This window comes from Barbus barbus (assembly GCF_936440315.1).
Source record: "Barbus barbus genome assembly, chromosome: 7".
Taxonomy (NCBI): domain Eukaryota; kingdom Metazoa; phylum Chordata; class Actinopteri; order Cypriniformes; family Cyprinidae; genus Barbus; species Barbus barbus.
In genome coordinates, this window is record NC_136735.1 from 31,325,024 (window position 1) to 31,352,834 (window position 27,811).

General features: G+C 36.8%; 3 protein-coding genes across 5 annotated transcripts; 2 read left to right on the forward strand and 1 right to left on the reverse strand.

Annotated features, from left to right (window-relative positions):
• The first annotated feature begins 317 nt into the window (after nt 1–317).
• On the forward strand, nt 318–4,291 carry LOC306872086 (N-acetylneuraminate-9-phosphate synthase-like). 2 transcript variants are annotated; one of them, XM_079420462.1, is made up of 7 exons: nt 318–377; nt 526–587; nt 1,061–1,276; nt 1,547–1,646; nt 2,206–2,360; nt 2,523–2,789; nt 3,554–3,985. In XM_079420462.1, the coding sequence occupies exons 2-7, from the start codon at nt 570–572 to the stop codon at nt 3,761–3,763; spliced, it is 966 nt and encodes a 321-aa protein (XP_079276588.1). In that variant the 5' UTR covers nt 318–377; nt 526–569; the 3' UTR covers nt 3,764–3,985. The 2 variants fall into 2 exon arrangements, with proteins under 2 accessions (XP_079276588.1, XP_079276587.1); XM_079420461.1 differs by having other exon boundaries at nt 320–587; nt 3,554–4,291.
• A 313-nt stretch (nt 4,292–4,604) lies between these two features.
• LOC306872526 (clathrin light chain A-like) lies at nt 4,605–12,679 on the forward strand. The gene is made up of 5 exons (XM_079421131.1): nt 4,605–4,863; nt 6,793–6,821; nt 7,863–7,980; nt 8,076–8,187; nt 11,977–12,679. The coding sequence occupies exons 1-5, from the start codon at nt 4,677–4,679 to the stop codon at nt 12,146–12,148; spliced, it is 618 nt and encodes a 205-aa protein (XP_079277257.1). The 5' UTR covers nt 4,605–4,676; the 3' UTR covers nt 12,149–12,679.
• Nucleotides 12,680–12,875: 196 nt separating this feature from the next.
• On the reverse strand, nt 12,876–27,751 carry sclt1 (sodium channel and clathrin linker 1). 2 transcript variants are annotated; one of them, XM_079422565.1, is made up of 22 exons: nt 27,694–27,751; nt 27,097–27,138; nt 26,927–26,994; nt 26,181–26,230; nt 25,761–25,833; nt 25,477–25,532; nt 23,813–23,942; nt 22,307–22,429; nt 21,804–21,869; nt 19,469–19,539; nt 19,069–19,159; nt 18,883–18,974; nt 18,033–18,210; nt 17,820–17,918; nt 17,000–17,071; nt 16,835–16,909; nt 16,422–16,567; nt 16,137–16,329; nt 14,710–14,906; nt 14,165–14,243; nt 13,962–14,057; nt 12,876–13,443 (listed from the first exon to the last, which is right to left on the reverse strand). In XM_079422565.1, exons 2-22 carry the CDS (start codon nt 27,128–27,130, stop codon nt 13,381–13,383), a joined length of 2,052 nt encoding a protein of 683 aa, XP_079278691.1. In that variant the 5' UTR covers nt 27,131–27,138; nt 27,694–27,751; the 3' UTR covers nt 12,876–13,380. The 2 variants fall into 2 exon arrangements, with proteins under 2 accessions (XP_079278691.1, XP_079278692.1); XM_079422566.1 differs by having other exon boundaries at nt 27,662–27,704.
• Nucleotides 27,752–27,811: the final 60 nt, after the last annotated feature.

The following is a 27,811-nucleotide window of genomic DNA, read 5'->3' on the forward strand; positions in this document are numbered from 1 at the left end:
AAAAAAAGAAAGAAAATAATGTAAAAATTTATAAAATAAATAATTTATTAAAATTATAAATAATTAACTAAATAACTGACACTTCACAATATACAGTACCAAAAAACAAACAAAAATACAACTGTGAAATAAAAGCCCTAACTTCAAAGTACACAAAATGTGGGAAAATATGTTTTTATATATGCCTCTGGACTAAAATACTTACGGAATTTTTAGTAGGTTAAACCATTAACTATTCAACAAAGAGCCCCATAAAGATTATGAATAATAAAAAGAGTCTTTTATGGAGGGGGAAAAATACTTTTATTTTGAAACGCATGGGCGTGTGCTCTAAAAAACGCGGAAGTTCCACGGGCTCTTTCATCTCTGCATTTGACGTGTGTAAAGCAGTGAGACAGACTCACTCCTGTCATTTCTGAGGCTTTTCTTGCTGTGTTTGTGCATTTGGATTTAAAATGCCTCTTAAATTTGAGTTATGTCCCGGTCGCATGATCGGAGGAAACAACCCGTGTTTCATTATTGCAGAAATCGGACAGAATCATCAGGGAGACATTGAAATCGCCAAGAAAATGATCAAGATGGCAAAGGTACGAGTTTATTTGTATTAATCAACATCGGTACTGTACATTTATTATGGGCGGCGAGCCTGCAAGTTAAAAAAAACATACATGGAAATGTTCATTCACTACTGCTTCTCAAATCACTTCCTTACACTCTGGAAGTTTGCCGTAGAGTATCTTTAAAGTTTTTGGACTATAAACCTACTTAAGATGTTTAATAAGACATTATTAATAGATACAGGTGCTAGTTCTTGTTCAGATTTGGGGAGTATATGCATTCAATTTACAATGGAAGTATCAATTAATAATCAATAAATGAAAGGCATAGTTATAATAATATACCATATCAGTATATCATAAGAGTATATACAGTATAAGATCTAAGACTATTTTATAAGACTATTTACACATTTTTCTGTTGTCATTTCTTTTAAGGTCCCGTTATTTCACATGGTTTCTGATATGATTTATTGTATATAACTATTCCTCCTCTACACTAGGACTGCGGGGCAGACTGTGCGAAGTTTCAGAAGAGCGAGCTGGAGTTTAAGTTCAATAAGAAAGCTCTGGAGCGGCCGTACACCTCCAAACAGTCCTGGGGAAAAACATACGGAGAGCACAAGCGCCATCTAGAGTTCAGTCATGAGCAGTACAGAGAGCTGCAGCAGTATGCTAAAGAAGTGGGCATCTTCTTCACTGCGTCCGGAATGGATGAGGTGAGCCCTTTCCAGCCGCAGAGCGCATGCGCGGACTATTAGACTAGCATCTGTAGTTTATTTCTTTTGGCTCCAGGAGCCTGCTGATTACATCACATACCAAAAGCCATGTGTGCTGTATTTCTCATTAGTCATGTGAATATTACAGCTGGCTCTTACAAAATCCTGTAGCAGTACCGTGGTACAGCGATGCTTTACGCTGATGTGCTCTTATATTATAACCAAGAATGTCATGTATTTTAATTGTAGTCTTTTTTGTGTGTCTTTAAGATGGCTGTAGAATTCCTGCACGAGCTCAAAGTGCCTTTTTTCAAAGTTGGATCTGGAGACACCAACAACTTCCCCTACCTCAAAACAACTGCCCAAAAAGGTCCCATTTTTATATTTAAGTTTATTATTATTATTTTACTTATAGCAACAAATATAAATCAATAAGATATTGTAACATTAAAAAAAAGATGTTTACTAATGTTCTTGGTAAATCCCCTCCAGTATTTATTTTGAAATCATATATAAATAAAAATATTAAATATATTCACACACGCTGTTCAAAAGTTTGGAAAAAAGAAATTAATATGTTTACTCGGCACATTCAGAAGTGACATTTGTAGTGTTAAAAAGAGTTTTATTTCAAATAGATACTGTTCATTTTAATTTTTTATTAGTCAACGAATCCTAAAAAAATGAATCCAGGTTTTCACAAATTTTTAAGCAGCATGGTATACAATGTATTAAAGTAGACCGTTTTACATTTTATATTAAAATAATATTTAAGAGTATTACTGTTTTACTATATTTATTTGCTACATCAAATACATGCATCCATGATAAGCATAGGTTATAAATATTATTAATTAAAATATATAATACACTCTTAAATCTAATTATGAAACAAATTTAAATTGTAATGCTTGTCTGTGTGTGTTTAGGACGTCCCATGGTAGTATCCAGCGGAATGCAGTCCATGGAAACCATGCGCCGTGTTTATGAAACTGTGAAGGAACACAACCAGAACTTCTGCATCCTGCAGTGCACAAGCGCATATCCACTGGAACCTGAGGATGTCAACCTGCGGGTTATCGCGGTAAAGAAACCAGCTTTACACACTCAAAAATTAATTTTATGTATTTCAAGTACAGCACACGTGTATCAAAATCAGAATGACCATGGTCAGCACTTTTATATTTTCTAATATAACTATACAATTAGCTAAATATGCTTTTTTTTTTTTTTTTTAAACTTACAGGAATATCAAAAAGAATTTCCAGACATTCCCATTGGTTACTCAGGCCATGAAAGTGGGATCAGCATCACAGTCGGGGCAGTTGCACTGGGAGCAAAGGTCGTGGAGCGCCACGTGACCTTGGACAAGAACTGGAAAGGCAGCGATCATGCAGCATCCCTGGAGCCTGAAGAGCTGGCTGAGTTGGTGCGATCGATCCGCACTGTGGAGAGAGCTTTGGGAACTGGGTTGAAACGCATGCTGCCCTGCGAGGTGCCATGCCATGATAAGGTACAGTAAGAACCAGTGCAAATGCATTCCTTTTCATTTTGTTACATTCACATGTCATGACATACGTGGCGTTAAGAGGCAAGCATCGCTATTACTATTGCTCATACTTAGGGTTAGGGGTTATTTATCAAATGTACTGACTCTAAAAATGTTGCTACATCAGTGTTATTTTAATATTATTTATATTCTATTATAGTATTTGGCAATATTTTTAATACATTTTTAATTCAATTACTTAAACTAATTTAATTAAATTTATTTTTAATGTTTTTTTTACTTATTTACTTTTTAAGTATATTTTCCGTTTTCATTTTAGTTTAAGTTTTAGTAATTTTGTGTGCTTTTGTCATTTTTAATAAATATTTCTATCTAGCTTTAATTTATTTTTTATTTATTAATTTAATTTTCAGTTTGTGTTTAAGATTTTCATTACATAGCTTAATTTCAATTAATTTGTAATGTTGTAGCACTTTCTGTCTGTCAACCCCATCTGTTTTACAGCTCCATTCTCTTTCCATCTTATGTTGCCACTGCATTCCTGTCCTGTTTCCTTCCAAAACACGCTGTCTTAACTTTTTCTTTCTTTTTTTTAACCATCATCTTTATCCATTGGCTACCTAGTATCACTACTCTTTAACTTTGTTTCTTCTCCTGTATTTTGGGGGTATATTTGTTTTGAACAGCACAACCACATTGTCATCAAGTAATCTGCTCTGTCAAAACATTCCTATAGTTCCTCTTCTACATCTTTCACTCCTCTCTAGCTCGGGAAATCTGTGGTGGCCAAGACAGCCATCCCGAAAGGTACAGAACTGACCCTTGACATGCTAACTGTGAAAGTAGCAGAACCTAAGGGTATAGCCCCAGAAGACATCTTTCAGCTGGTGGGGAAGAAAGTGACAATAAGCATTGAAGAGGATGAGAGCGTCACTGAGGATGCAGTCGACAACTATGGCAAAAAAGCCAAAGCTTGAGGAAAACTGTCTCCACAGCCTGTCATTCTTCATCAGACTGGAAAGAAATTGAGATATTTTAGCCAAAATTAAATGCATTATTCTAGAACCACGGTTGAAATGGCATTATGGTTTGTCTGATAGGCAGACCGAGACAAATTCAACAACACAAACGCTGTTAATTCTGTTTATATGGGTTATCATTTGCCAAATACTGTTGAATAAATAATGGAGCTAAAAACCATGGAAATCTGTCTTATTTTGAAGGTGAATTAATGCAATCAAAAATGCATAGGGCTTGATTACTATCTATAGAAATGACCAATTTAATTGGGTATGTGCCATGGTAATACAACGAATGTTGCTTGTTTTGAGTGAATGATTTGATTTTTTTGTGTATATACTGTGTTTGTGTGTGTGTGTGTGTGTGTGTGTGTCTTTTTAAATACCATGGTACATGAATGCAGGAAATGACCATTACATGTTGTTTATTTATTTATTGCGATAGAATCAGGTGTTTTCCTTGACACATAAATCTTGCTTTCAACTGACCTTCAAAGTCCAGCATGATTATTTCTATGAAGGGCACAACGCAGTCAATGTTTCATGACAAACCCTGTTTATATTCATTATAGATTGATACGTATGCAATCCCATATTGCTGCAACGCCCTATCAGGGCACGCTGATGATCACGGGACTTGCATAGCCACGGTTTAGTCATTTTATTGGTCGGCGACTCAACGTCTCGCCATTTGTATGGACAATAGAACTGCTCATCAAAAATACAGAACGCTGATTGGTTGAGCGGCTGTTTCCTTCGTGGCCGTTCTCTATTAAGCACCTCCCCCACTGACATTGGAGCCGTCGACGAGGAAGACAGCAGGGTGATTTGTGTTTTCAGTTGTTCTCAGTCAAAACACATTTGGCGAGTCATGGACGATTTTGATATGCTCAGTGCCCCTCAAGGAAGCGCAGGAAACGGCGTGGGGGCAGACGAGGACCCGGCGGCAGCGTTTCTGGCCCAGCAGGAGAGTGAAATCGCGGGCATTGAGAATGACGAGGGCTTCAGCATCCTGGACAGCGGAGAAATGCCTTCATCTCTGAGCCAAGACCCCGACGGTGGGTTTGCACGACATCCATAATAATAAAAACAAACTAAAATCTTATACACACTTTTTTACCTAAATCTACCCAAGCAAATAACTCTTTTACTCGCTCGTTAGCCTGCCAGCTAGCCTTCATTCAGAGCTCTATGTGTATAAATAATAAGTTAACGTTACGTGCTGTTTGTATAGATCACACTGCCATAAACGTGTTCAAAAAGCCATTTAAATGTCCTAATGTTTTACATACTGGACTGCTAACGTTAGTTAAAGGAAGAAGGAAAATGGCGTTAACTCCGCTCTTTAGGAATCTGCCTCTGGTAACGTTAGACCTCTCTTTTAACGGGTTAATTGCAGTTTTATTCGGGTTCAAAGGAGATAATTGTGTCTTTGAGCACACATTTGCCGATTTGAGTCGATTGATTAACGTTACTGTTGGAAGGTAACGTTACTGGTTGTATCAGCAAAATTACAGTTCCTTAAACGTTGATGCAGTTTTTATTATATAATGACCTTTGGACTAAGTGTGTGAGAGAGAGAGTAGTTCCTATAGTCTTTATCCTGAAGTCCCCAGGTATCTTTTAGATTTGGTTATGACAGGACCACTGCTGTGTATTCAAACGCATTGAGATGCTTATTTAGACAGCATTAAATGGCATCAAAAAAAAAAGCGTATTGCGTGTTTAAACGCGCCCTAATCTACGAAAATGAGTGATTTGAACGCACATTTGATGCCCGCAAATATTCTACTCAACAGTTTGAAGGCACCTGTCATGTAAGTAAATGTTCGATTCAAACGCAGCTCTAATGCCATAAACATTCCATTTGAAGGTTCGAATGGCCAGAAATGAACGATTTGATCAACTATGATGATTAAAAGTTTTGTTTTAAAGATTTGATAGTTTTTCACATTTGGCAGATGCTTTTATCCAAAGCGAGTTGCATAAGGGATTCATATTTAATAGTTCATACGTTCAAAATGAGTCTTTTTAGGTAGGCAGCTCACTAAGTTTCAAGGCATACATTTCCATCACAAGTATCTCTACAGCTACCTAAACTATAATTACACCTTTTCAAATTAATTTAATACCATAGACTAACTGAAATTATAGTGTTTTGAAGGCCTTTGGTTAATAATCACACCTTACATTATCAATCTATACTAGTGTCTGGTATTCCCTTTTTACTGGCCGTTGGCTTGAATGTTGCTTTGGCCGAACGTTTTGAATAAATGATGATGGGGATGTTGTTTCACTGGCACAAAGGCACAGTCTGACTTGGGTCTAGGATGACTGAAGACAGCAGTCTATGCAGTGCAGTCTGCAGAAAATCAATCAGACCTGCATACTGTCTGTTCATTAATTCAGGCTTAGGTTAAAAATGGATTTTCATGTGCTGAAAACATGTAGTCTTTTATTAATTGTATGCTTAGTATGTATTTATTGATGAAAATGTTGAAGTGTAACTGTTTAAGTCACTTCAAGTAAAGAAATGCTTCGTTTTCACTGATTCAGGAAGAAAGGGAAAGACGTCAGCAAAACCAGAGACTTGGGCAGGAGGAAAGACTGTATCTCGTCCCCCCAATTCAACACTAAAATAATGCTTTGTAATGGACTAAAATGTTTTTTTTGAACCATTTTTGACACATGCCTTTATCCAAAGTGACTTCCATTGCATTCAATTTATACATAATTTTTCAATTTCATGCATTCCTTGGGAATTAAACCCACAGCCTTCGCTTGTTAGCGGCATACTGTACTGTTTGAGCTATAGGAAGGCTAAACGGCCTTTGTCTAATGTGTTTTCACTCAGTGACTGTACAGAGGGTGATTCATACAGATGGATTATATGCGACACATGAAACATTGACTGAACACTATTTTTAACACATCCGTGTTCTTCCTCTCTCTCTCTCTCTCTCTCTCTCTCTCTGTTATCTTGGCAGGTGGAGCAATGAATGGAGATCTGCACGGGGTAAGACTTTGATGGCTTCTTTCTAGTGTTCCATCAAACTCAAAATATAATTTTCAAAATATTAGTTGTATTTTTTTTTTTTTTTTTTTTTTTAAAGACTCGTGTCTCTTGAATGTATTTATACTACAGATGATAGGAAATGCAGTGTGCATGAGAACAGAACAAAAGACTAAATCTAGCTAAATCTTTGCTTCCTTTCATAGTTCTAAATTGATTAACCCTGTAATTTGATACATGAATTTCTAAATTAAGTTCTAAACATGATGATAAACTATGCTGAAAAACCTGAACGGAAATTTTATAAAGTAAAAATAAGGTTTATATATATTTTTTTACTTTACAACTTAGGTTTACTTGATTTTCCATACATACATTTTTAGGAAAACCATTTTAAAATCAAAGGAGTTACATCAGGCTTTTGAGAAATGTTTATTTGTATCTCTCAAATCATCATTGTGTTACATTGCATTATGTTTTAAAACTACAGAGCATTTAAATGTCATGTTATTGGGAGATTTACATTACAAGCTATCAGAATGTCATCTTTTTATATGAATAACAGCAGCTATACCAAATTTAATATTTTTGCTCAGTTTGGGCCTCTGAATAAAACTCAGGTATTTGTTGTCCCTCGAAGCATGAGCTCTATTTTCTCACTACACTGTATATCACACTCTAAAGGCCTTGGTTGCATTAAATGTGGTGCAATAAATAAAATGCATATGCAAACTTAAAAAAAGAAGCCTAAAGATAATAGTTTTCCATTTTAAAATATTTTTTTGACTTGTCTTATGACAGTGTAAACAGTGTGAACTTTGCCTGTGAGCAGGATAGTGAATCCCTAGTGTTACTAGTCACTCACATATTAACAAGTCAGTTTTATATTTCCAATTAAAATGTATAAAGTTGAATAATTAATTAAAATTATTGACAAATCACACGTCCAAATGAGTTGATGCTTTAAAGAAGTGCATCAACTAAATAGTATACTGAGATTGCATGGTTTGGACTCCTGAATTTTTTGCTGTTTGTGTTCTGTAGGAGAGTAACGGTCCTTCAGACGTGTATGCGGCCATCTCCAGTGTTGATCGGTTGCAGGCAGAGCCGGAGAGCTTGAGGAAGTGGAGAGAGGAGCAGCGTGAGAGGCTGGAGGAGCTTGGTAACTTGAGCATAGACGTATATGTTCATCTTAAGATATATTAAAACTATAAGGTTCATTCAGGGCTGACAGATGTTCCCTCTGCTGTGTTTCAGATGCTAACTCCCGTAAGCAGGAGGCAGAGTGGAAGGAGAAAGCGAAGCTGGAGCTGGAGGAGTGGCACACCAGGCAGAACGAGCAGCTGGAGAAGACCAAAGTCAACAACAGGTACACGACACCATTCAAGCAGCTGAAATCTGTAGAAGAGGCCTAGTTTCTCTCTTGCTGTTTTGGTTACAAAAGCACTGAAAAGTGCACGGCTTCTCCATCGTACTCGACATCAAGGTGCATGCTGGTTGTGTATTCAAAGGGAAATATTCTTTTTATTAAAGGAATGGTTTGCCCAAAAATGAAAGTTGGCCGAAAATGTACTTGCCCTCATGCCATCCAAATTGTAGATTAGTTTGTATCTTCATCAGAAGAGATTTGAATTTAGCATTACATCACTTGCTCACCAATGGATCCTCTGAAGTGAATGGGTGCCGTCAGAATGAGAATCCAAACAGCTGATAAAAACATCATAGTAATCCACACTCCAGTCCATCAATTAATGTCTTGTGAAAGCCTTTTAACTTTAAACCGATGCTTCTGGCCAAAATACGAGTCTATAATTAATAATAATTTAAACTTGCCGGAAGCATTTTTGGGTGAACTGTTCCTTTAAAGAATAGTTCACTCAAAAATGAAATTTTTAATTTGCACAGCCTCATTTTTTTTGTTGTAAATAGTGGCCCAAATGTTCACAACATTCCAAATACAAATTTTGATTAACATAAGAGTAAGTAAATGATTCAGGATCAGTTTTGAGAGACCATTTCTATTATTTAGTCTAACCATTCTATGATGTTGTGACTATAATGATATAGAGGACGGTGAAGAAGATGTCTGACCTTTTTGAGTGGTCATGTGATTGTGCCCTTGAACACTTCTGCAGTGTTTTGGTCACATGATAATGCCTCGTTCAATCCGAAGCAGTTATTATATCTATGATTGCCACAAGATTTAGTTATTAGACTGGAATAAGGAGCTCTATGGAAAGCTCTTTCTGCTTCAGTGAAATATTTCAATTAACTCTATCAATAGACTTGCTGAAAGGAAAGTAAGCGATATTGGGTAAAAAGTTAAGTTTCCTATTGAGTTTCCATTCCATCCCAGTGGAAATTGAGTATGTTTTGTTACAAATAAAATAAAATTGACATGTCTCCTCTTTCTGTCCTAATTTCTCTGAATGTGAATTCCTTGTCTCTGTGTGTCCTGTTTGTCTCTGTCTTTCTCTCTCGTGTGCCGTGTTGTCTACTTTAATGTACTTGGCCCGGTCTTAACACTGGTATGGTAACACTGCAGTGTGTTTTATTTTTCTCCTTTTTACCACTTTCTCTGTTCTCTCCTGCTTCGCTGCTCTCCTCTGGGACTCCCAGGGTGCTGGATGAGGATTTCTACAAACAACCCTTCGCTGATCTGATTGGTTATGTGTATGTTGCTAAACTAACATCCTTTCTTTTCACATGCATCTCTCAATAATTAATTTTCCTGCATCTCAATTTTTTTTCATCACCTGTTACTCTTACACATTTCTAACCAAACTTTTGGTTAACTTCATATAACAAAAAAAAAAATACTTTTTTTTTTTTTTTTTTTTTTTTTTTAAAAGACTAATTGTACAAATAATTCTGCACACTATGCATGTTGTCCATTTTTCGCCCCTCCCTCATGTTTAAGTTACATAGCAGTTTTTTTTATCCATCTTGCTCATTCAGTCTTTTTTTCATTTGTCTCATTTTTATTTTTTTGTTAATTTTTCATGGTCATTTACAAAATGTTTAACCATTTTTTGTCATGTTTGTCATGCATTTGTCACTGTATGCATTTTCTTGATATTCAAGATACATCTAAACATTTGTATAGATTAGTCAGTGTTATTTATTGTCTAACATTAATATTAATTGAGATTATTGATTAAACTAGTTGTATTTAGTGCAGTAGTAGCGTCTCTGTAATACAGCACTAGTGAATTTCTAAGCAACTATGTGTCTAGCCAGTCTATATATATATATATATATATAAAATCCCTTTTTTTTTTATTTTAATGTGTCGCCAAGTTCAACATCTTTTGCTTTCTAAATCCTTTTTTTCCCCCCCACTTTATATTAAGGCGCACTAGGTAATTTAATAAAAAAAAAAAATAAAGTTTTGTCTTATTACGTTATCGTTTGACTGTCAGTTGATTTGTTACTAACTTTGACCACCAGTTTAGTTTCTTCTGTTTTAATGCTCCATTTGTTGGCCGATTCCAATCTCAACATGGTCAAATGTTGAAAAGTTGTTTTATATAAACCGAGACTTTGTGTACCTTTTATTCCATGGTTTGTACTTTGGCCGGACACCTAGTTGCTTCTGTTAGATGGAATTTTTTTAGAGTACGATGTGCCTAGGTTGAGCAAAGCTGTCCCAGACTAGAACTGTAACTGTCCTCTTAGTTCTGCAGCCCTCATGTTCATCATGGACCTCTTACTGCTTCTGCCTATTCTGCAGAACTATTGTAAACATTAGCTGCTTTTCTTTTGCTTGGTAAATGTCTCTCAACTGAAGCGCCAGTTGAGATCGCTGAACGCCGTCAGCGGCACATACATCAATGATGGCTGCAAGCTAAGCGCACTTAGAAATGCTCCTAAGATGACTTGGGTTTTGAACAGTGCATGCCTGCTTTGGTCATCTGCATAAATCTCATTTCTTTTGGTTTTCTATATATCTGACTTGTGATCTGTTTCTCCTTGTTTTTCTTTTCTCTATGCACCTTTTAAGCACTCACATTAACCATCCTTGCTACCGCCTAGACCAGTTAAGTAAAAAAAAAAAAAAAGTACAAAAAATAAAGACAAGAGAATCAAATATGCTCAGGGAACAAACACCATTTATTGCAAATTTATAAACCAATGAATTGCTGTCTTTATTATCAACATGTTTCTGCTAAAAAAAATAAGATTCTGGATGTCCTTTTGTGGTGATGTGTTGGTGCACTAGTCCTGTGCGTTGATGTAGTTGATTGTGACCGTGATTTACCTCATTGGCTTTTCATACCCATTTTGCTGTGTATATTGTGTGATAGTGGAGAGGCTAATGCAACTCTACTGGACTGAGTCCACGGCAGAGGAAAGGGTTGGAAACGGGAATAGTCAAATATGGTCTCCAAAATCTCTGAAGATTTTTTTTTTTTTTTTTTTTTAATATGTTAAGAGCTCTTAGCGTTTGGCTTGTCATAAACTTGGTTTAATTCCCCCATGTTAGCAGAAGGCCCCGCTTTTGGTCACTGCCAACGCATGGCACTTTCAGCCTTTGCACAAAGATTTAGTGGTTAAAATAAGCTAATTGGCCTGTCAATCGCTACGTTGAAGGCTCATTAGCGTACGCGATTCCTTGACATTCCTCTGACCTTCAAGAGACGAGGAATGTCCCACAATATAAGGACTTTCAAAGTACAACGAATTGTTTTAACCAACTGAATCGCTGCAAAATTTGATTGTGGCTGTTCTGGAACCTTTTCCTGCCTTCAAGATCAAGATTAGTTCTGGTAATGGTGGGTTGGGGGCATGATGCTCAAACTACCATCTGTTTTGGATGTGGTCACCTGAAGAATGTCTCTCTATGAATGTATTCTTGTTGGATGGAAATAACCATTGAGTTTCATCCAGACACAGAGCTGCTTTGGTACACTTGCCTCTTACCTCCTAAAGAAGAACCTCGGGAAACATTTGAACCAATTTTAGAAGCTCCTTTTTGTAAACGCAATTTCAAAAACTTGTGAGTTTGCTGGAAAGTAATTTTTCATTCATGTCAAGATCTCTAGGTTTTCCTCATGATGTTAAATTTCAGGAGGTCAGCGGTTGTGTGCTTAAGCGGGATGTGTCTGAGAGCGTTTTCGGTTTCTGTCCCAAGCTGATTGTAATTTCTCGTCGGCAGGGCGGCCGAGGAAGCCATGGTGTCGGAGCTGGACGAGAACAGTCCCGGCACGGAATGGGAGCGTGTGGCGCGCCTTTGCGATTTCAACCCCAAGTCCAGCAAGCAGGCCAAGGACGTCTCCCGCATGCGTTCAGTCCTCATCTCTCTTAAACAGGCCCCGCTGGTTCGCTAAGCTCTGCCTCTGGAGTCTTCAAAACCACAAGTCCCAGCAGCCATTGGGTTTCACAACATTGATCGATTCCTTTGTGGTCCCATCCCAATGGCTTTGAGCTCAATTTCCATATATAAATAATCTATATTATATTATTACATAATATGATATGGGTATATCTATATATATTTATATTTCATCTATAAATATATACATATAACAATGTTCAGATTGTTTTTATTTTTGGTGTCTATTTTAAGGACCAAACTCCATGTTCAGTTTTCCACGTAGAGACAGTGTGTGGCATTGTGACACTATCAATCTATGCATTTCCCTCGTAAATTGTTCGGGAATACAGTACTAAACGTCTTGTGTATGTTGTATACAGATGGTGGATATTAGCCTGTGTGTGTGTGTGTATCTATGTACAGAAAGACTGGTCCTCTACACTTCATTGTGAGATTATGGCACAAGTTGTTGAAGAACAGAGCTGTACCCCAGTGAATGTCGCCTCATTGTCCATTCTGTTTCAGTATGATTAAACACATTTGAAAAGTGTGAAGCAATTTGTTTACATTGTTTGGGAAAAGAAAAAGGGTGCAAAAATGCAAGGGTTTTTGAAGTAACTTGAAATATGGAAAAATGCAGTCTACACCTGCCTGCAGGTAATTAAGCTGTGAATGTTCTGAGAAGTCTGCACGGTAGAATGTCTGTAAAGCACTCAGAATCAAACATTCAACAACCCTTTGGTATAAATTATTGCATTTATTGGTCAATTCTTACAATGGCACAAGCTAACCAGAACAAAATCTGTTCTAGGAAGACAACCCATCTGCACTCAGTTTTAAAAACATTTGTATTATTGGTAATTTGTGCAACAAGTAGAATTCCAAGAAAAACAAGAAGAAACTTTGGCTTGATAGTAACTTTGACACCGGCGTCTTTGTGTCAAAGTGATTCCATTACAGTACATTTAAATCTGGTCATTTTTACATTCATTAAGACAAAAATGACATTACTTTAGCCAAAGAATTTCATTTAGCGGTAGCCAATTAATTTTTTAGGTGACATTTCTCCCAAAGCGGTGATTATAATATTTTCCTCAATGGTTAGTGGTGAACTCAACCTTTTTTTTATTACACTAATTGTCAATGAACACAAGGGGAAACCTGCCCGTGAAAGCTCTAGGCACTGTGAAGCCCAAAAACAAACTGATCAGGGAGATGATGTGACCAAAACCAGCTCCTGTTTATTTATGATAAAGTCTCAAGATCCATCATGGATGCAGCTTTTCTCCTTTGTGATATCGCACTCAGCTGAAACAGAAACAGTAGTTTAGATGGCTTCTCTATTAGAGGAACTGATTTTTAACGATAATTTACAAACATTTAAAAACAGACCTATACTGTGATCTACAGGGTTGTTAAAAAAAATACACAGAAATAATTCAGACTGACAGCATGTACCATTGATTAAGTAATCTTGTTGAACGGCAGAATTCCTGGTGAAAAACTATATCACCCATGATTATGCAAAAAAATCTCCAATCTGAGAATTGCAATTTATGCCAAAAAAAATATATACGCTTCATAGTAGTTCTTTCCAGTAAAGTACACAGTCTTGTACTTTTTTAGTTTTAAATCAAAGTCTGTAATGTTTTGTGATTGCCCTTGTAGCCGTTTGGTTCATGGATTATAACTCTAAAAGGAACACCATTTAAAAAAAAAAAAAATCCCAATAAGAAAAATACTTCCAGAACCAAGGCTACTGAAAAACTGAGTGGCCACTGTTGCATAGGCAGGAAGTGTGTAGATATCCAGTATGGTGTGTATACCTGTTGTGATGCACTGGCCGCACGTTGCTCTGCCTGAGTAAGACGCCTCTGTAGACGCGTGTTCTTCTCTTGCTGCTCTGAAACCTGCCTCTCATACTAGCAGTAAAAGTGATATAACATGACTCACTGGAAACCCAAAAGAAATTCAATCATATATAGCACACAACATCTTTCCAAGTAGAAACAAAACTGCAAATACACACCTCCAGTATCTTCTGATGATCAGCTTCCATCTGGATCTCCAGTTCCTGAGCACGCTGTTTCTGTCTGTTCAGCTCTGACCTGCCATGATCATAGTCATTTTAACTGAGCCTTCCTGATGCTGCGATCCAGATTTGACTTGCTTTATTCAATAAATTCACATTATATCAGGAGTGTCAAACTCAGTTCCTGGAGGGCCGCAGCCCTGCAGAGTTTTGTTCCAACCCTGCTCCAAAGCCCAAACAATGTAATTTTCAAATAAGCCTGTAGGACTTGATTAGCTGGATCAGGTGTGTTTAATTAGGGTTGCATCTAAACTCTGCAGGGCTCCGGCCCTCCAGGAACTGAGGAACATGTTTCAGCCATGATAGGGTGTTCTGGGTATCATTCACATCAGTTTGACTGTGCAGGATGAGTTACATACCAAAGTTTAATACTTAGTGGTCTGTCAAGATCACTAACCCTAAATATGAGGAACAGTAATAGTGATTTTTGCCTTGCCAAACAATACTTCTGTGGGATCTGTGCATGTCAAGTGAGCGTTCACCTGAGGCTGTTGAGTTTCTGCTGGAAAGCCTGTGTGAGGTTCTTGGCCTCGTCTTTGTAGCGGCTGATGGTTTTCTGTTGAGCGAGCAGCAGTCGGGTCAAACCGGCGCTGGCGTTTTTACTGCTCTCCTCCATCTCTCTCAGCCTGGACTCCAAACCCTGCTCCTTCACACACAGCTCCTGCTGCATCGAAGACACCTACACACGCAAACAAAAACCTGTGTAAGATGCCATATCCTACACTTCTAGTGCTTCTATTTTTCCCCTAAAGTCCATTTATAATGTTTTATTGGACTAAAAGTTAGTTTTTTATTAGACTATTTGAGATGATCTCTGAACATTAGAATTGCACATGCTGTTCTAGTGCCTTAAAAGGTTAGTTCAGACAAAAATTTCATTCTGTTATTAATTTCTCACACAGAAGGCATTGAAAACCATCTTGGAAGCACAAATTAAGATATGAAACCTGAGATATTTCTGACCCTGAAAATCCATTCCATCAAATATGGTAAAAGGAAACTTAACCGTACTTACATGACATGCCAGAGCAAACCTCTTTTGTTTATGCACATCAAGCAATTGTGTTTGAGCTTTTGTTTACCAAATTTGATGTGCTCTATGTATGCGCATTGATCAGTGTCTATACGTGAAAAAGAGCTTTAAATCTGTTTATCATATAAAGTAAATCTGTTTTTTTAAGATCACTGATTAAACTGCTCAATTCTAGTGGACTACTTTTATGATGTTTTAATGAGCTTTTTAAATCATGAAAGTTTTGGGACTTTCAATGGAGCGACAGAAATCTCTAAAGTTTGATGAAAAATATAATTTGTGTTGATGACGACGTGTGTTTGGAATAAAAAAAGGCTGAATAACTGATGACAGATTTTTGGGTGAACTATTCCTTGTACAACTTTATGTAAATGACCGCTGTTATGATTGGTTCACCTATGCATATCAGTGTAGTTCACATTGTTGTTCATCAGGTTGGGCCAGGTTCCTGAATAAGTCCTGCTAATGTGCTCACAGTTGTGACATCAATGTCAGAAATCTGGTTTTCTATGACACAACCTTTAAAGGTATAGTTCACCCAAAAACACTTTTTTCTTATGTTGTTTCAAATATTACTTTCTTCTATGGAACAAACACACACACACACACACACACACACACACATTTTGAAGAATGTTTCTCTTTTTCCCCAAACAATAGAAATAATTGGGTCCAAAATCAATGGGGAACCCACTGTATGGACAATGAAACAAACAAACAAATAAATAAATTAGATACACTATATATATTTTCTGTTCCACATTAGAAATACAGTCATGCAAGATTCAATTGATGTGAATGAGAGTAAATTTAAATCCCTTTAAGGGCAAACAACAGCTTTGTATGACTGTAAATGAGAATGCAATTCTTTGTAACCTGTTGTTTGGCACGTCTCTGAGCGAGCGCACACTCTTTGCGCAGTGCCTCCATGTCTCTGTGCAGTTGCTGGTTCTCTTGCTGCAGCGTGAGTCTCTCCTCACTGATGGCTGTACTCTCCTGTCTTGCACTCGTCAGCGTGGACTGCAGCCTCCGCACCTCCTCCTGACAGCGCGACAGCTCCTCCGAATACCTACACAAGCACAGGGGAAGCAACAAACTATTATGGATGCACCCTTATATTTGCCCTCTATCTAGTTTATGAGTGTGTGTGCGTGTTCTCACTCCATCTCCATCTTCTTCATCTTGTTTTTAGTGCTGTTGAGTGTGAGCTGCATTTCGTCCTTCAGTCGTTCAGCATTTAAACATCTCTGATGGAGAGCCTCCATCTTCCTCATCTCAGGCTCTCCAACTCGGCCTTCTTTATAGACCTACAACACAAACACAATTTTTTTTAGAAAAATGCTGGTTAACGGTAGCCATTGACTTCCACTGTATTTCCATGCTGTCAATGGCTGCCGTCAACTATTTGGTTTTTCAAAATATTGTCTTTTGTGTTCAACAGAAGAAATAAACTTGTACTAATTTGGAACAATTTGAGGGTGAGTAACTCTCCCTTTAAATATGATAATATCACAGCAACATACAGCCTTGGTACAGTTAATTATGTGTGAGTAAAAATGTGCATTTATTTTCACCTTCTCCAGCTCCTCTTCCACAGCTTTTCTCTCCCGATGGGCTCTTTCAATCTGTGTCTCTTTATCGGCACATTCCTACACACACAACCACAGCAGATATGTTGATATGCAATGGTGACAGTTGTAGCTATACACAGCTGTACATATGAATGATGAATGTGTCACCAGTTGCAAGGCAGAAAGCTCCTCAGCCATACGATGAATCTGAACGTTACACTGCTTACGAACACTCTCTACCTATAAAAGGAGGAAAAGAAAACATTCAGTATTACGAGCCACACTCAAAGATGCAAATAACAATATATGTATGCTGTGATCACAGATTAGCTGAATGTCAAAGCACTAAAATTAGAAACTAGAATGACGCTGATTTGACTGTGCCATAACCATGCTGTGCCAGTGCTAACAGTCAGGCTATTTTTGGCTATAGAGCTCTACAGGGTTCAAGGAAGTACATTTGCTTTTAATCTTTAATGCTGTTAAAGATTGTGAGAAAAGAAATTCAGATTTGGTTACAGAAGTGCAAGCTAAAATTCATAGGCTTGCCAAAGAGAGGCAGACAACAGGATGGAGGAATTTGATCAAATGTTTGAGTTTCAATTGAGATGCTCAACTTGCAGAGTTTCTTCTCGACAGGTAAGCCAAACTCAAGCTTTTGCCACACACACATTGATAAAATAGTAAGATATTGTAAGGATAATAACAATGGTAAGAACATGGTAGGGCGTTGTTTGAAACTAGCTTTATTTAAAAGGCATTCCTCTAAACTAAAATCCTAGTTCCTGCAGTGCGAACACGCTAAAAAAGCGTGCGTTTCCACCAATAGTTATGGGAACTATAAAAATGCTCCTCCATGGTGCATAAAATATTGTCTAGGTAGGCTCACTAGGGTTGGAGCGTAAACCTAATTTAATGTGTCTGAGTAGGCCTGATGCTGTATTCTGTTGTCTCCCTTTGAAAGTTCAATAACATTAGCAGTGATCACCTCTTTCCTGGTGCGCATGGCAGCATCCTGGATCAGCTGCTTCATGGCATCTTTCATCTTCTCCAGCTCTTCTGCTCTCTGTTTCTCCCTCAGCTGAGCCTAGAGTAACATATTATAAACACACCAAAATCATTTTAGATTGTGAAGTCAGGTAGAGGTACGGATAGAAGAGCTCTTGAATTGGGCCTGTGCGGTGTTTATTTGAAGCGTGACCTGTTCTCTCTGAAGGGAGGCTTCCTCAGCCAGCTGGATGGAGTTGCGGAGGCGACCGAGAGCTTCAAATTTCTCCTCTTCCAGAGAGGCGCAGCGACCCTGCAGTTCTCCCACTTGCCGCTCCCAATCAGTCTGCTTCCTGCGCACTGACTCAGAGTCCTGCGTTGCAGTTTTGAGTCTGAAAAAAAAACATGAATAAAATAACATATCCATCCATATTTTCAATAAGAAAATATATATATATTTTTAAAATCTTTTCGTTTTTGGAGGCTGGGTCAGTTTTTAAAATTTGTTCTAAAACTTCACATGTACATTAACTTTTCAAAAGTTTGGGGTTGGTTTTTCAAAAAAAATTAAATAATTTATGCTCACCAAGACTGCATTTATTTAATAAAACAGAGTAAAATAATATAATATTATACTGTAACAGTACATAAAAATAGTACTATAATGTAAAATATTATAGTTGTTTTCTATTTTAACATTTTAAACTTAAAAGTATTGCTGTGATGCAAAGCTGAATTTTCAGCAGCCTTTACTCCAGTCTTCAGTGTCACATGATCCTTCAGAAATCGTTATAATATGCTGATTTGAATCTCAGGAAACATTTATTATTATTATTATTATTATGGTCATATCCTTATTTTTGTGTAAATTGCGTTACTGTGTGTTTTATTAATTATTCTATGATGAATAGAAAGTTCAAAAGAACAGCATTAATTTGAAACAAACCTTTTCTACCATTATAACATGGTCTTCACCATCTTATTTGATTAATTTTACAGATCCATGCTGAATTTAAGTATTAATTTCTTTAAAAAATCGTATTGACTTCTATATTAAACTTCACCTGGCTTCTAGCTGCTTCAGTGCTGCTTGTAGTTGCTGAAGTCTCCGATCAGATGCTTCTTCTCTACCCTGAGCTTCTGCTGCATCCTCTTCCTGCACCATTACAGAAACATGACATTATTAGAAGAAATTACATAAGCACAATAATAGCAACATTAACAGTGTACGCAAGCTGTCTGCCTCTCACCCTCCTCTGCATCTGATCCTGGACATTCTGCAGGAGTCTGGTCATCTCCTCCACTTTAGTCGCAGAAGATCTCTGCTCAAGCTTTGCTTGCCTGAAACATCACACACACACACAAAGCTGATCTTTTTAGTACTTTCTAAATTTTGACCTTTTTATTTCTTCTTATTGATAGAATAATAAGATGTCAGGAAAACAAATACACCAATCTTCTAAAATCAGAAAGTTTTAGAGGCATTTCAAGAGCAAAAACACATTTTTTTTCAATCTTCTGGAGTAAATGTGACTGCACTTAAGTTGTGTTAAAATCATGAGAAACACAATGAGCTGACTGAATTATAAACACATGAGCCAAACTCAAGTCAAGGTTAAGTCTTAAAGGGTTGGCCATCTGGAACGCTACCTGAGTTGGCTGCGTAACTCCTCCAGCTCACTGCTCTGTTCCGCCACCGTCTTCAGGAACTGCTGATTGGTCTGAGTGTGACAGGACAGACATGAACGCCGGCCGGGCATTACGCCAAACACACACACTTCAAAGAAATTCGCAAGTATAAAGGACGAAGGACAGGATGGAGGGGTTTTGGAGGTCGAGATGGGATAGGTGTGAAAAAGGTGGGTGTGTGAGAGCTACACTGCTCATTAAATATTAACGAATAGAGTAGTATTTCTATCCTCAACCAACCAAGGTGGCATTCTGACTAGTGTGAAAAAAAGCTTGTGACCAAGACAGCACAAGGATTAAACCTTTAAACTATTGCATAACAACTCACTGTACATGGCAATGAGTTCACTAAAGAAACCCTTTCATAAACATGTTAAACAATATTTCTCAACATATTTTTTGATAAATCAATTTTCAGTGGGAAAAGGGGATTGATTTTATCTACTTGGGTATGATTGGATCATGAAACGTGGCTGATGACATATATATGGGATAAGGTATTTATTTATTCACCAAATAAATACAAAAATAAACATTAAAAATATTGTTATGATTTAATTATGTGAAAAAAGAGACAAGAAAGTTAGAAAAAAAAAATCAATAAAAAAATCAATTATTTCAAAGCTGGAGAAAATGACATTTTGTAAAACAAACAAACAAACAAAAATCATGGAAGATTATTTCAGTAGAATAAATCTGATAAAACCAAATGGAACAGCACAATATAAACAGGGGAAAGTACAGTAGATTGTACTGGTTTCACAGACAAGGCTTAAGCCTAGTCCCAGACTAAAATGCATGTCTGGGCTGTTTTAACTCAAAGAAATGTCCACTGACTGATCTTAAAATATATCAGTGGCGTTGTTTTGTCTCAAGATGCACACAAGCAATGTTATTTTGTAAGGCACGTTTATAAAAGACAATTAAATATTCTAACTGAACTATGGCCTACACTAAGAAAAATGATTTTGTGGTGAAGTAAATACTACATAAAAACAAATGTAATTTCTACATTAAATATTATAGTTCAGGCAATAATTAAAAAAAGTAAGTAAATTCTATAATATTACTCAATTTAAGCTTGTAGAAATTAAAGTTTGAACTTATAAGTATAATTGTTTATGTTTACAAGGATTCTTTAAGTTATGGTCCCGTTTTTCCCATTATGCACTGGGGCATGAATAATTAAAAAGGTTAATATTTTCACAGTTTTAGAGTTGTATTTACACTATTTTAATAATAATAATAATAATTCATTACATTTATATAGCGCTTTTCTGCTTTTCTAAGCACTCAAAGCGCTCTACATTGTGAGGGGTGGTGTCTCCTCGTCCACCACCAGTGTGCAGCATCCACCTGGATGATGCGACGGCAGCCATAGTGCGCCAGAACGCCCACCACACACCAGCTTACTGGTGGAGAGGAGACAGAGTAATGAAGTCAATCAGTGTAAGGGGATGATTAGGAGGCCATGATGGTCACAGACCAATGGGGAAATTTGGCCAGGATGCCGAGGTCACACCTCTACTCTTTTCGAAAGACATCCTGGGATTTTTTAATGACCACAGAGAGTCAGGACCTCGGTTTAACGTCTCATCCGAAAGATTTTATGGTTGCTTATGTCGTTAGGTTTAGCAACTTACTGTTTTCTGACATCTGGAGTTCATTTTCTATTCAAAAATGACCCATTCATACTCAAACACTATCCACTGATTGTCACTGTCATTGTGTATGGTGTACCAACTAGTATTGAGGTCTCCGTGTTAATTTGGGTAATAATTATATTGAGTGGACATATTTGAAAAGGATGACAAGCGGTCTACTTGCTTACGTTCATGTTTGCAAGTGAACCACATGTTTTAATAGCATGTTATATTTCAGTGCTACATTAAGTACATTTTATAGTGACTGAGTTAAATGTAGCAGTGCAGTAAGCAGACCAATAGTTGAAGATCTAAAATAAGTTAAAATGTTATTTTGGTTCAAGTCAATTAATTATATTTTTAATGTTTAAATGTTAAGGTAACACAACTTGAAATTACTTAGTAGATTATATCATATTGCATGTTTTAAGTAAAGAATGTTGAGTGAATTCAAATATTTAAGTTCATATAACAAAAATTATCTTTGTTATTTTACTTAAAAAGTATGATGCAAAAATGGTGCATATATATTTGAAGTAAATCGAACACATCAGTTTTACCAGTGTAATCCTGGTTAAACCTAAACCCTGCCTGTGAAACCAGGCCGTAGATTTGAACCAGTATTGTTTACATATTGAATAAGGAAGTCTTACTGATTCCAGCTTCTGATTGGTCAGCTGGAGCTTCTGGCTGTGTTGCTGAACCTGCGCCAGCTGATTCTAAAACAGTACAGTGATTGTCAGTAGGAGCACAGACAAAGCATTTCAATAATTAATGTATGTGTGTATTATAATAAGCTTCAAGCCACAATTAAGCCATTATTTTACAGCCAACAGCTAATACGGAATTCATATTTTCAAATAATTCAGTCCGGCATGCCTTCTGGTTTATGTATAATGGTTGGAAAAAGCTGCAGGCCTGTTTGTTCAGTTAACTGTGCCTGTATGTAGTTAAACACTGCCGTCTAGTGTTCAATCATCATATTACATATTCTAGAGATATGTGAGAAAATTAAAGAGGATGTTAGGGTTAGCCAAATATGCGTATGGACACCAAATATGTGCTGTTGAGTTCAAAAAGAAATCTATGACCTCCCACATGCATTATAAATAGACTGAAACATGTGAAAGTGTTAGTATGTAAACAACACTGTAACCTGCATATGTTGCCGTTCAACTGCGTGCATTTGTCCGTCGCTTATGGAGCTCTGGTACTGGGTCTGAAGTCGATCCAACTCCTGTGAAGCTGTCTGCCACATCTGAAGAGCCCGTTCTTTCTCCTGGAGACACATATACAGAAGGCACAGACTATGATTGTGGCCTTTTATGAATGTGTCTCTAAACATGTCTCCGAATGCCACTGCTATCTGAGACGCAATGTAAACTGTATTTAATTTAGAACTTTATACTGTAGCTCAACTTGTAGAGAATTTAATTATGATGCTAGCAATGTCAAGGTCATGAGATTTATTGGCAGGGAATATGCATATTTCTCTTGCACATTAAGTTGTTTTGAAAAGCATAAAGGAGGAAAAATAAATCATGTTTACTGACATTTGCTTAATTACAGTAACAATTATATTTTGGTGTAAATACGGTGAATGCAAGAGGTTTTTTTATAACTACAGCAATTAAAGTTTATAAATGTTTTGGCTATGACTCGGGAGGCATTTCAATTTCATTTTGACGCAAATTGACTTGTTTTTATAAAAACGTTTCAAAATGTAAAATGTCCGTGAATACTCTTGAGCATTAATGCAAATTAACTGTTGAATTGAAACCGATTCATTAAAACGGACAGTTTGCAAAAGCTGATTTGCATGAGTGAATCATATTCCCAGATATATCACCCTTTTTGCTAATTAGTTTTAAAACAGAGATGCTATAAAAATATTTTAGTCTTTATGCTCTCATTCTTTTTGCAAAACAAGTAGTGGAAAACTAGCACACAGTTTGCAAATATTCACAATATTACATATTTGATATTGGAAAACATCCAGTATATACTAATATATAACAGATAAATATAATTATAATATAATATAGCCATGCAGTTAATATTCTTCTTTTCGCTTCCTTTCTGTATTACCATCTTATCGATGAGAAAGAGGCAGAGAGATGTCTCACTGGATGTTTCATTTACAGCTAATTATTTAATTCTCAGTTAATTAGGAAATTAGAAATGTGAATATGAATAAGAAAGTCCACAAACTCAAAAATAAGTCACTTGAGACTTGACTTAACTGATGCGCTCTCTAGAGAGGTTTAGATGTGATTTGCAACATAACATTCTGGTGAACTGCTCCCTAAAGAAGGGCAAAGATGCGCAATGTCGGGCTGAAAGTGGAACGCTTGATGAGTGACGCACTAATATCTCATTACTCTGTAATGTCAAGTGTTGATATGTAATCCTCAGGAGCAACTGGAGCATACTCCACGCTGATTAAAACCCTTTCCCTCAGCACAACACGACCTGCACCGTCTCATCACGTATTAACTAAAGAACGAAGCTTTTAAGCAGGAATAACCCCGGATCACCTCTCCACCCTTTGCACAGGAAGAGAGTTGGAATACAGGGCCGAGAAAGTGCCTGCGGGTTTGTGGTGCCACAGACCAACTCATGGGAGTTTAGAGGCGTTTTTGGAACAGGTCTAGATATTCACCTCCACGGCACACTTGACCTGTTCCTCGAGATTGCTAATGGCGATTGCGTCCGCTGTCCCATCTCCTCCAGTTCCAGTGGATAGAGACTGCAACTGCTTTTCAATGGACATTCTCTGCTCTGCATGAAGCCTGCAAATAAAAATTAATATCCACAGTTACTGCAAAAAGTCAACCTTCGTAAACCTTTGGGAATTATCTGCGGATATGCTTTAATTTGTTCTGAAATATTAACTGACTTTCATGACTTTGAGGTCCTAGTAATAGATTGGTAATAGATTAAACCAGTATCGGAAGAAAGTAGATGCGTTTAAAAGCAAGGTTTATAGTTTTTCAGTTAATTTTAATATTTTAATTTAATCATTAAATAAATGCCCATGATTTAAGATTTTTCCTTTTTCATGTAAATAATGTTGGATCTGTTGTTTAATTGCTTAAAGGGATAGTTCACCCAAAAATGAAAAGTCTGTCATTTACTCACCCTCAAGCAGTTCCAAACCTGTATGTCTTTGTTCTGCTGAACATAAAGGAAGATATTCTGAAGAATGTGGGGAAACAGAGCAGTTCTGGGGCACCACTGACTTCCATAGTATTTTTTTTTCCTACTATGGAAGCCCAAAACAGCCTGGTTACAAACTTTCTTCAAAATATCTTCCTTTGTGTTCGGCAGAACATAGACTTTCATACAGGTTTGGAACTACTTGAGGGTGAGTAAATGACAGACTTTTCATTTTTGGGCGAACTATCCCTTTAAATTGTCTTTTTTTTTTTTGTTCTATTACTATACAACACTGACAATTAGATCTTTTTATAAAAAAAAAAAATATTTATTATTTAATTTTTTCAGAAATACTTTGTGTATTTACATTTTTCTGGGAAATATTCCTTAAAAATAATGTTTTAATAATAATTGTATTATTTACACTATCAGTATATTAAGTAATATATTTCTGTCACAGTTTCTTCAAGTTAAAGCAAGCTTTTATTTTTAAGGGTGGCTGTAAAGACCTTTAGTTTCTGATTGTATATGATATGACCATAGTTTTCTCAAAAGAAACAGTAAAATGCTCATAAAGTGACCCTCAGGGCAGTTCTAGAGATTATGTTCATGTGTTCATGTACTCGTATATTGAACCAGCAGAGGCTGAAAACAGCAAGTGCACACGCTTCAGCATGTGTATAGTAAATGAAACCGTGCGTCTATGCCATTCATTCACACAGAGACACGCAGAACATGCAGGATCCATATTTAAATAGCATTTTTACGGCCCAATATTCTCAAAAACTAGTCCATATGGTAGTTTGATTTTAGTGCATTAACCTACTTTTGATTAATTCATCCAAAGTTTGGCAAATACTGTGAAATTCCACGTTATACAATTATACAATTTTTAAATGTACAATTATAATTTATAATATATATTAAACAAATATAAAATATATAGTTTTTATAGCGATTTTCACATCACAGTAATCATATGGCCCTACTCTAGATTGGGGCACAAAATTTTCTCCCACAAATAAAGTTCATTTACATAAAGGGTGGGCTGTGATTACCAAAGCCACCTCATCCTGCGGAGCAGAAGCTGTTAGCACTGACTGACTCTGATAATAAATCAGTGGCTGGATGGAGAAATCAGCAGGAAATCCATTCGAAAGCTCTTACCGCTCGTTTTCCTTAACCACCTGCTCCAGGCTTGCTTTGACGTCTGTCATCTGCCTCTGAGTGTTTGACAGAGAGAAACAAGCGCATGAGTGAGTGGTGGGAGAAGGATGATTGAGAGAAAGTGTACTCTTGAATGGCAAACTTATTATAGGACAAATTCACTTGACTTGGGATTAAACTGCAATTTAGAGCTGACAGCATGAAATCAGCCCCATCAAGCCCTGACAGTCGTAAAACCTCACTGTAATGTGGTGTAAGAATTTGTGTAGGGTAGCAATGTGTACCTGATAGAACTTGAGCTGCATCTCCATCTGTTGTATGTGCCTGTCATATTCTTCTATTAGAGGAGCCATTAGACTGAAAACATACACCCAGGTCAGAAAACAACATCGTAAAACATTTAAGATTATAGGTTATTAACATTTAGGGTCCCATTATACTGGATTACATAGCAGTACAGTTATAATAACACTATCCTACTATCAATAAATCAATACATTTATAATAATGCGTGCGCACATGCAGTTCATACAAGGTCAGTACAAATTTCAGCCACTCTTTCAAAATTAGATCATTTACAGTGACACGGTGGTCATGAAAAGGCCTGATTTTATTTTATTACGAACTGGATGCATGGTTAAAATAGTGGCGGACTTGAGCCAGAGACAGTAGTAGCAGGTTTTTAATTGGCCGTAGAGACTCACCCTCTGTCTGAGAGCCAGGGAGCAGCAGATTCCATGACCACATCACCTGGCTTTAAAAATAAAAAATAAAAAAAAGTCTTTAGTCTACAGATAATTTCCCAAGTTCTTCAAGCCTTTATTCAGGGTTTCTGCAGATTTATGAATTTAAATGAAGACTTTAAAGACCTTGGCAAGACTAAGAAAACTTATAGAATAAATTAAATGGAACATGATACCTTAGTAAATCTTCATCATTGTTTTTGTCTTGTTTTCTAGTGCAAATGTCTAAAAGATTCTTAAATCATTTGCTTAAGAAATAAAATTATATGAAATAAAGAGTCTTGTTTACAGTGAAATTGATCAAAACAGTGCGAGTTTAATAAAACAAGAACAACAATTTGCCAATGGGCTCAAGAAAACTACCTTTATTAAAAGGGAAAATAAGATTTCATACACCATTGAGGTGGTATTTGTTCTTGTTTTAAGCATTTTGTTCAATTTACTCTGAAAACAAGACTTTATATGTTCAATCTGCATGTCAAATCAATGTGTCTTTATTTAAGGATGTTTAGATATTTGTTTTGGAAAACAAGACAAAAATACTGAGGAAGATATTCATTCTTTTGCAGTGCATTCAGCATTTAATAACATGACTTTATGACTTTACATGAAAGCAGCCCAGGGCTAGGGGTTCTCCAGGACAGCATTGGGAAGCGCTGTTCTACATAATTCAACAAATAAAACGGCCATTTAATCATAAAACTAACCTGTGACACTGAGGAGGGAGGAGGAAATTCATCCTGATATCGACCCAGGACGGAGTTTAAACGATTCACTGATAAGACATAAAAACAAAGTTCAAGTGCTGATAAACATGCATGATTGTAAAACTGAGCTTGTATCTGCACAAAATCATTTCTGAGATCTAGTAATTCACCTTGATCTCGAAGAAACTCGACTTCTGTTGTCATTTTTGCATCTGCAACAGCAAAAAACTTTGTTAGGTCAAACATATCTGAAAAATGTATCATCAACATAACTATTATAACATTTAGTATGTGGGTCGGTAGGTGGGTAGGATGCAGCGGGGAACAATTAAGCAGTCAGTTTATACACAGCCAGCACAAATGATCCCTGGAGACTGTCTTTGTGTAGGAGCATTAGTTTACCATTGAATTAACTGACTCTATAGAACCATATCATTAATCATTTTGGTCTAATCGAGTAAACGTACATTATTGAAGTGGATTATAACGAAATGGCATATTCTTCAATAGGTTCAATGAAAAAGAAGCGAATCTGGTGTGTAATCTCAGCAACAGCATGAAGCATCATTGGTATCTAGGTGGAGATTTGCATTGGCTAACTAGCATGCTAACGGCTACACATATTTCAACATTCATTATAAACGTGCTGAACACTCTGTCATAAGACTTAAGTGAATTATAAATGCTGATCTTTTCCACCGCGTAATATCAGATATGACAAAATAGCAGAAATACCTAAATAAATGTAATGTTATAAGAATAGGTACCTCCAAATCCTTCCGCCTTGTAGTTTAAAGATCCTCCCAGCCAATCAGATTCATGATGAGGGACGCTCGGATTCAACCTGAGCCAATCAGATTCATCCCCAGGAACGCGGTGCATCTT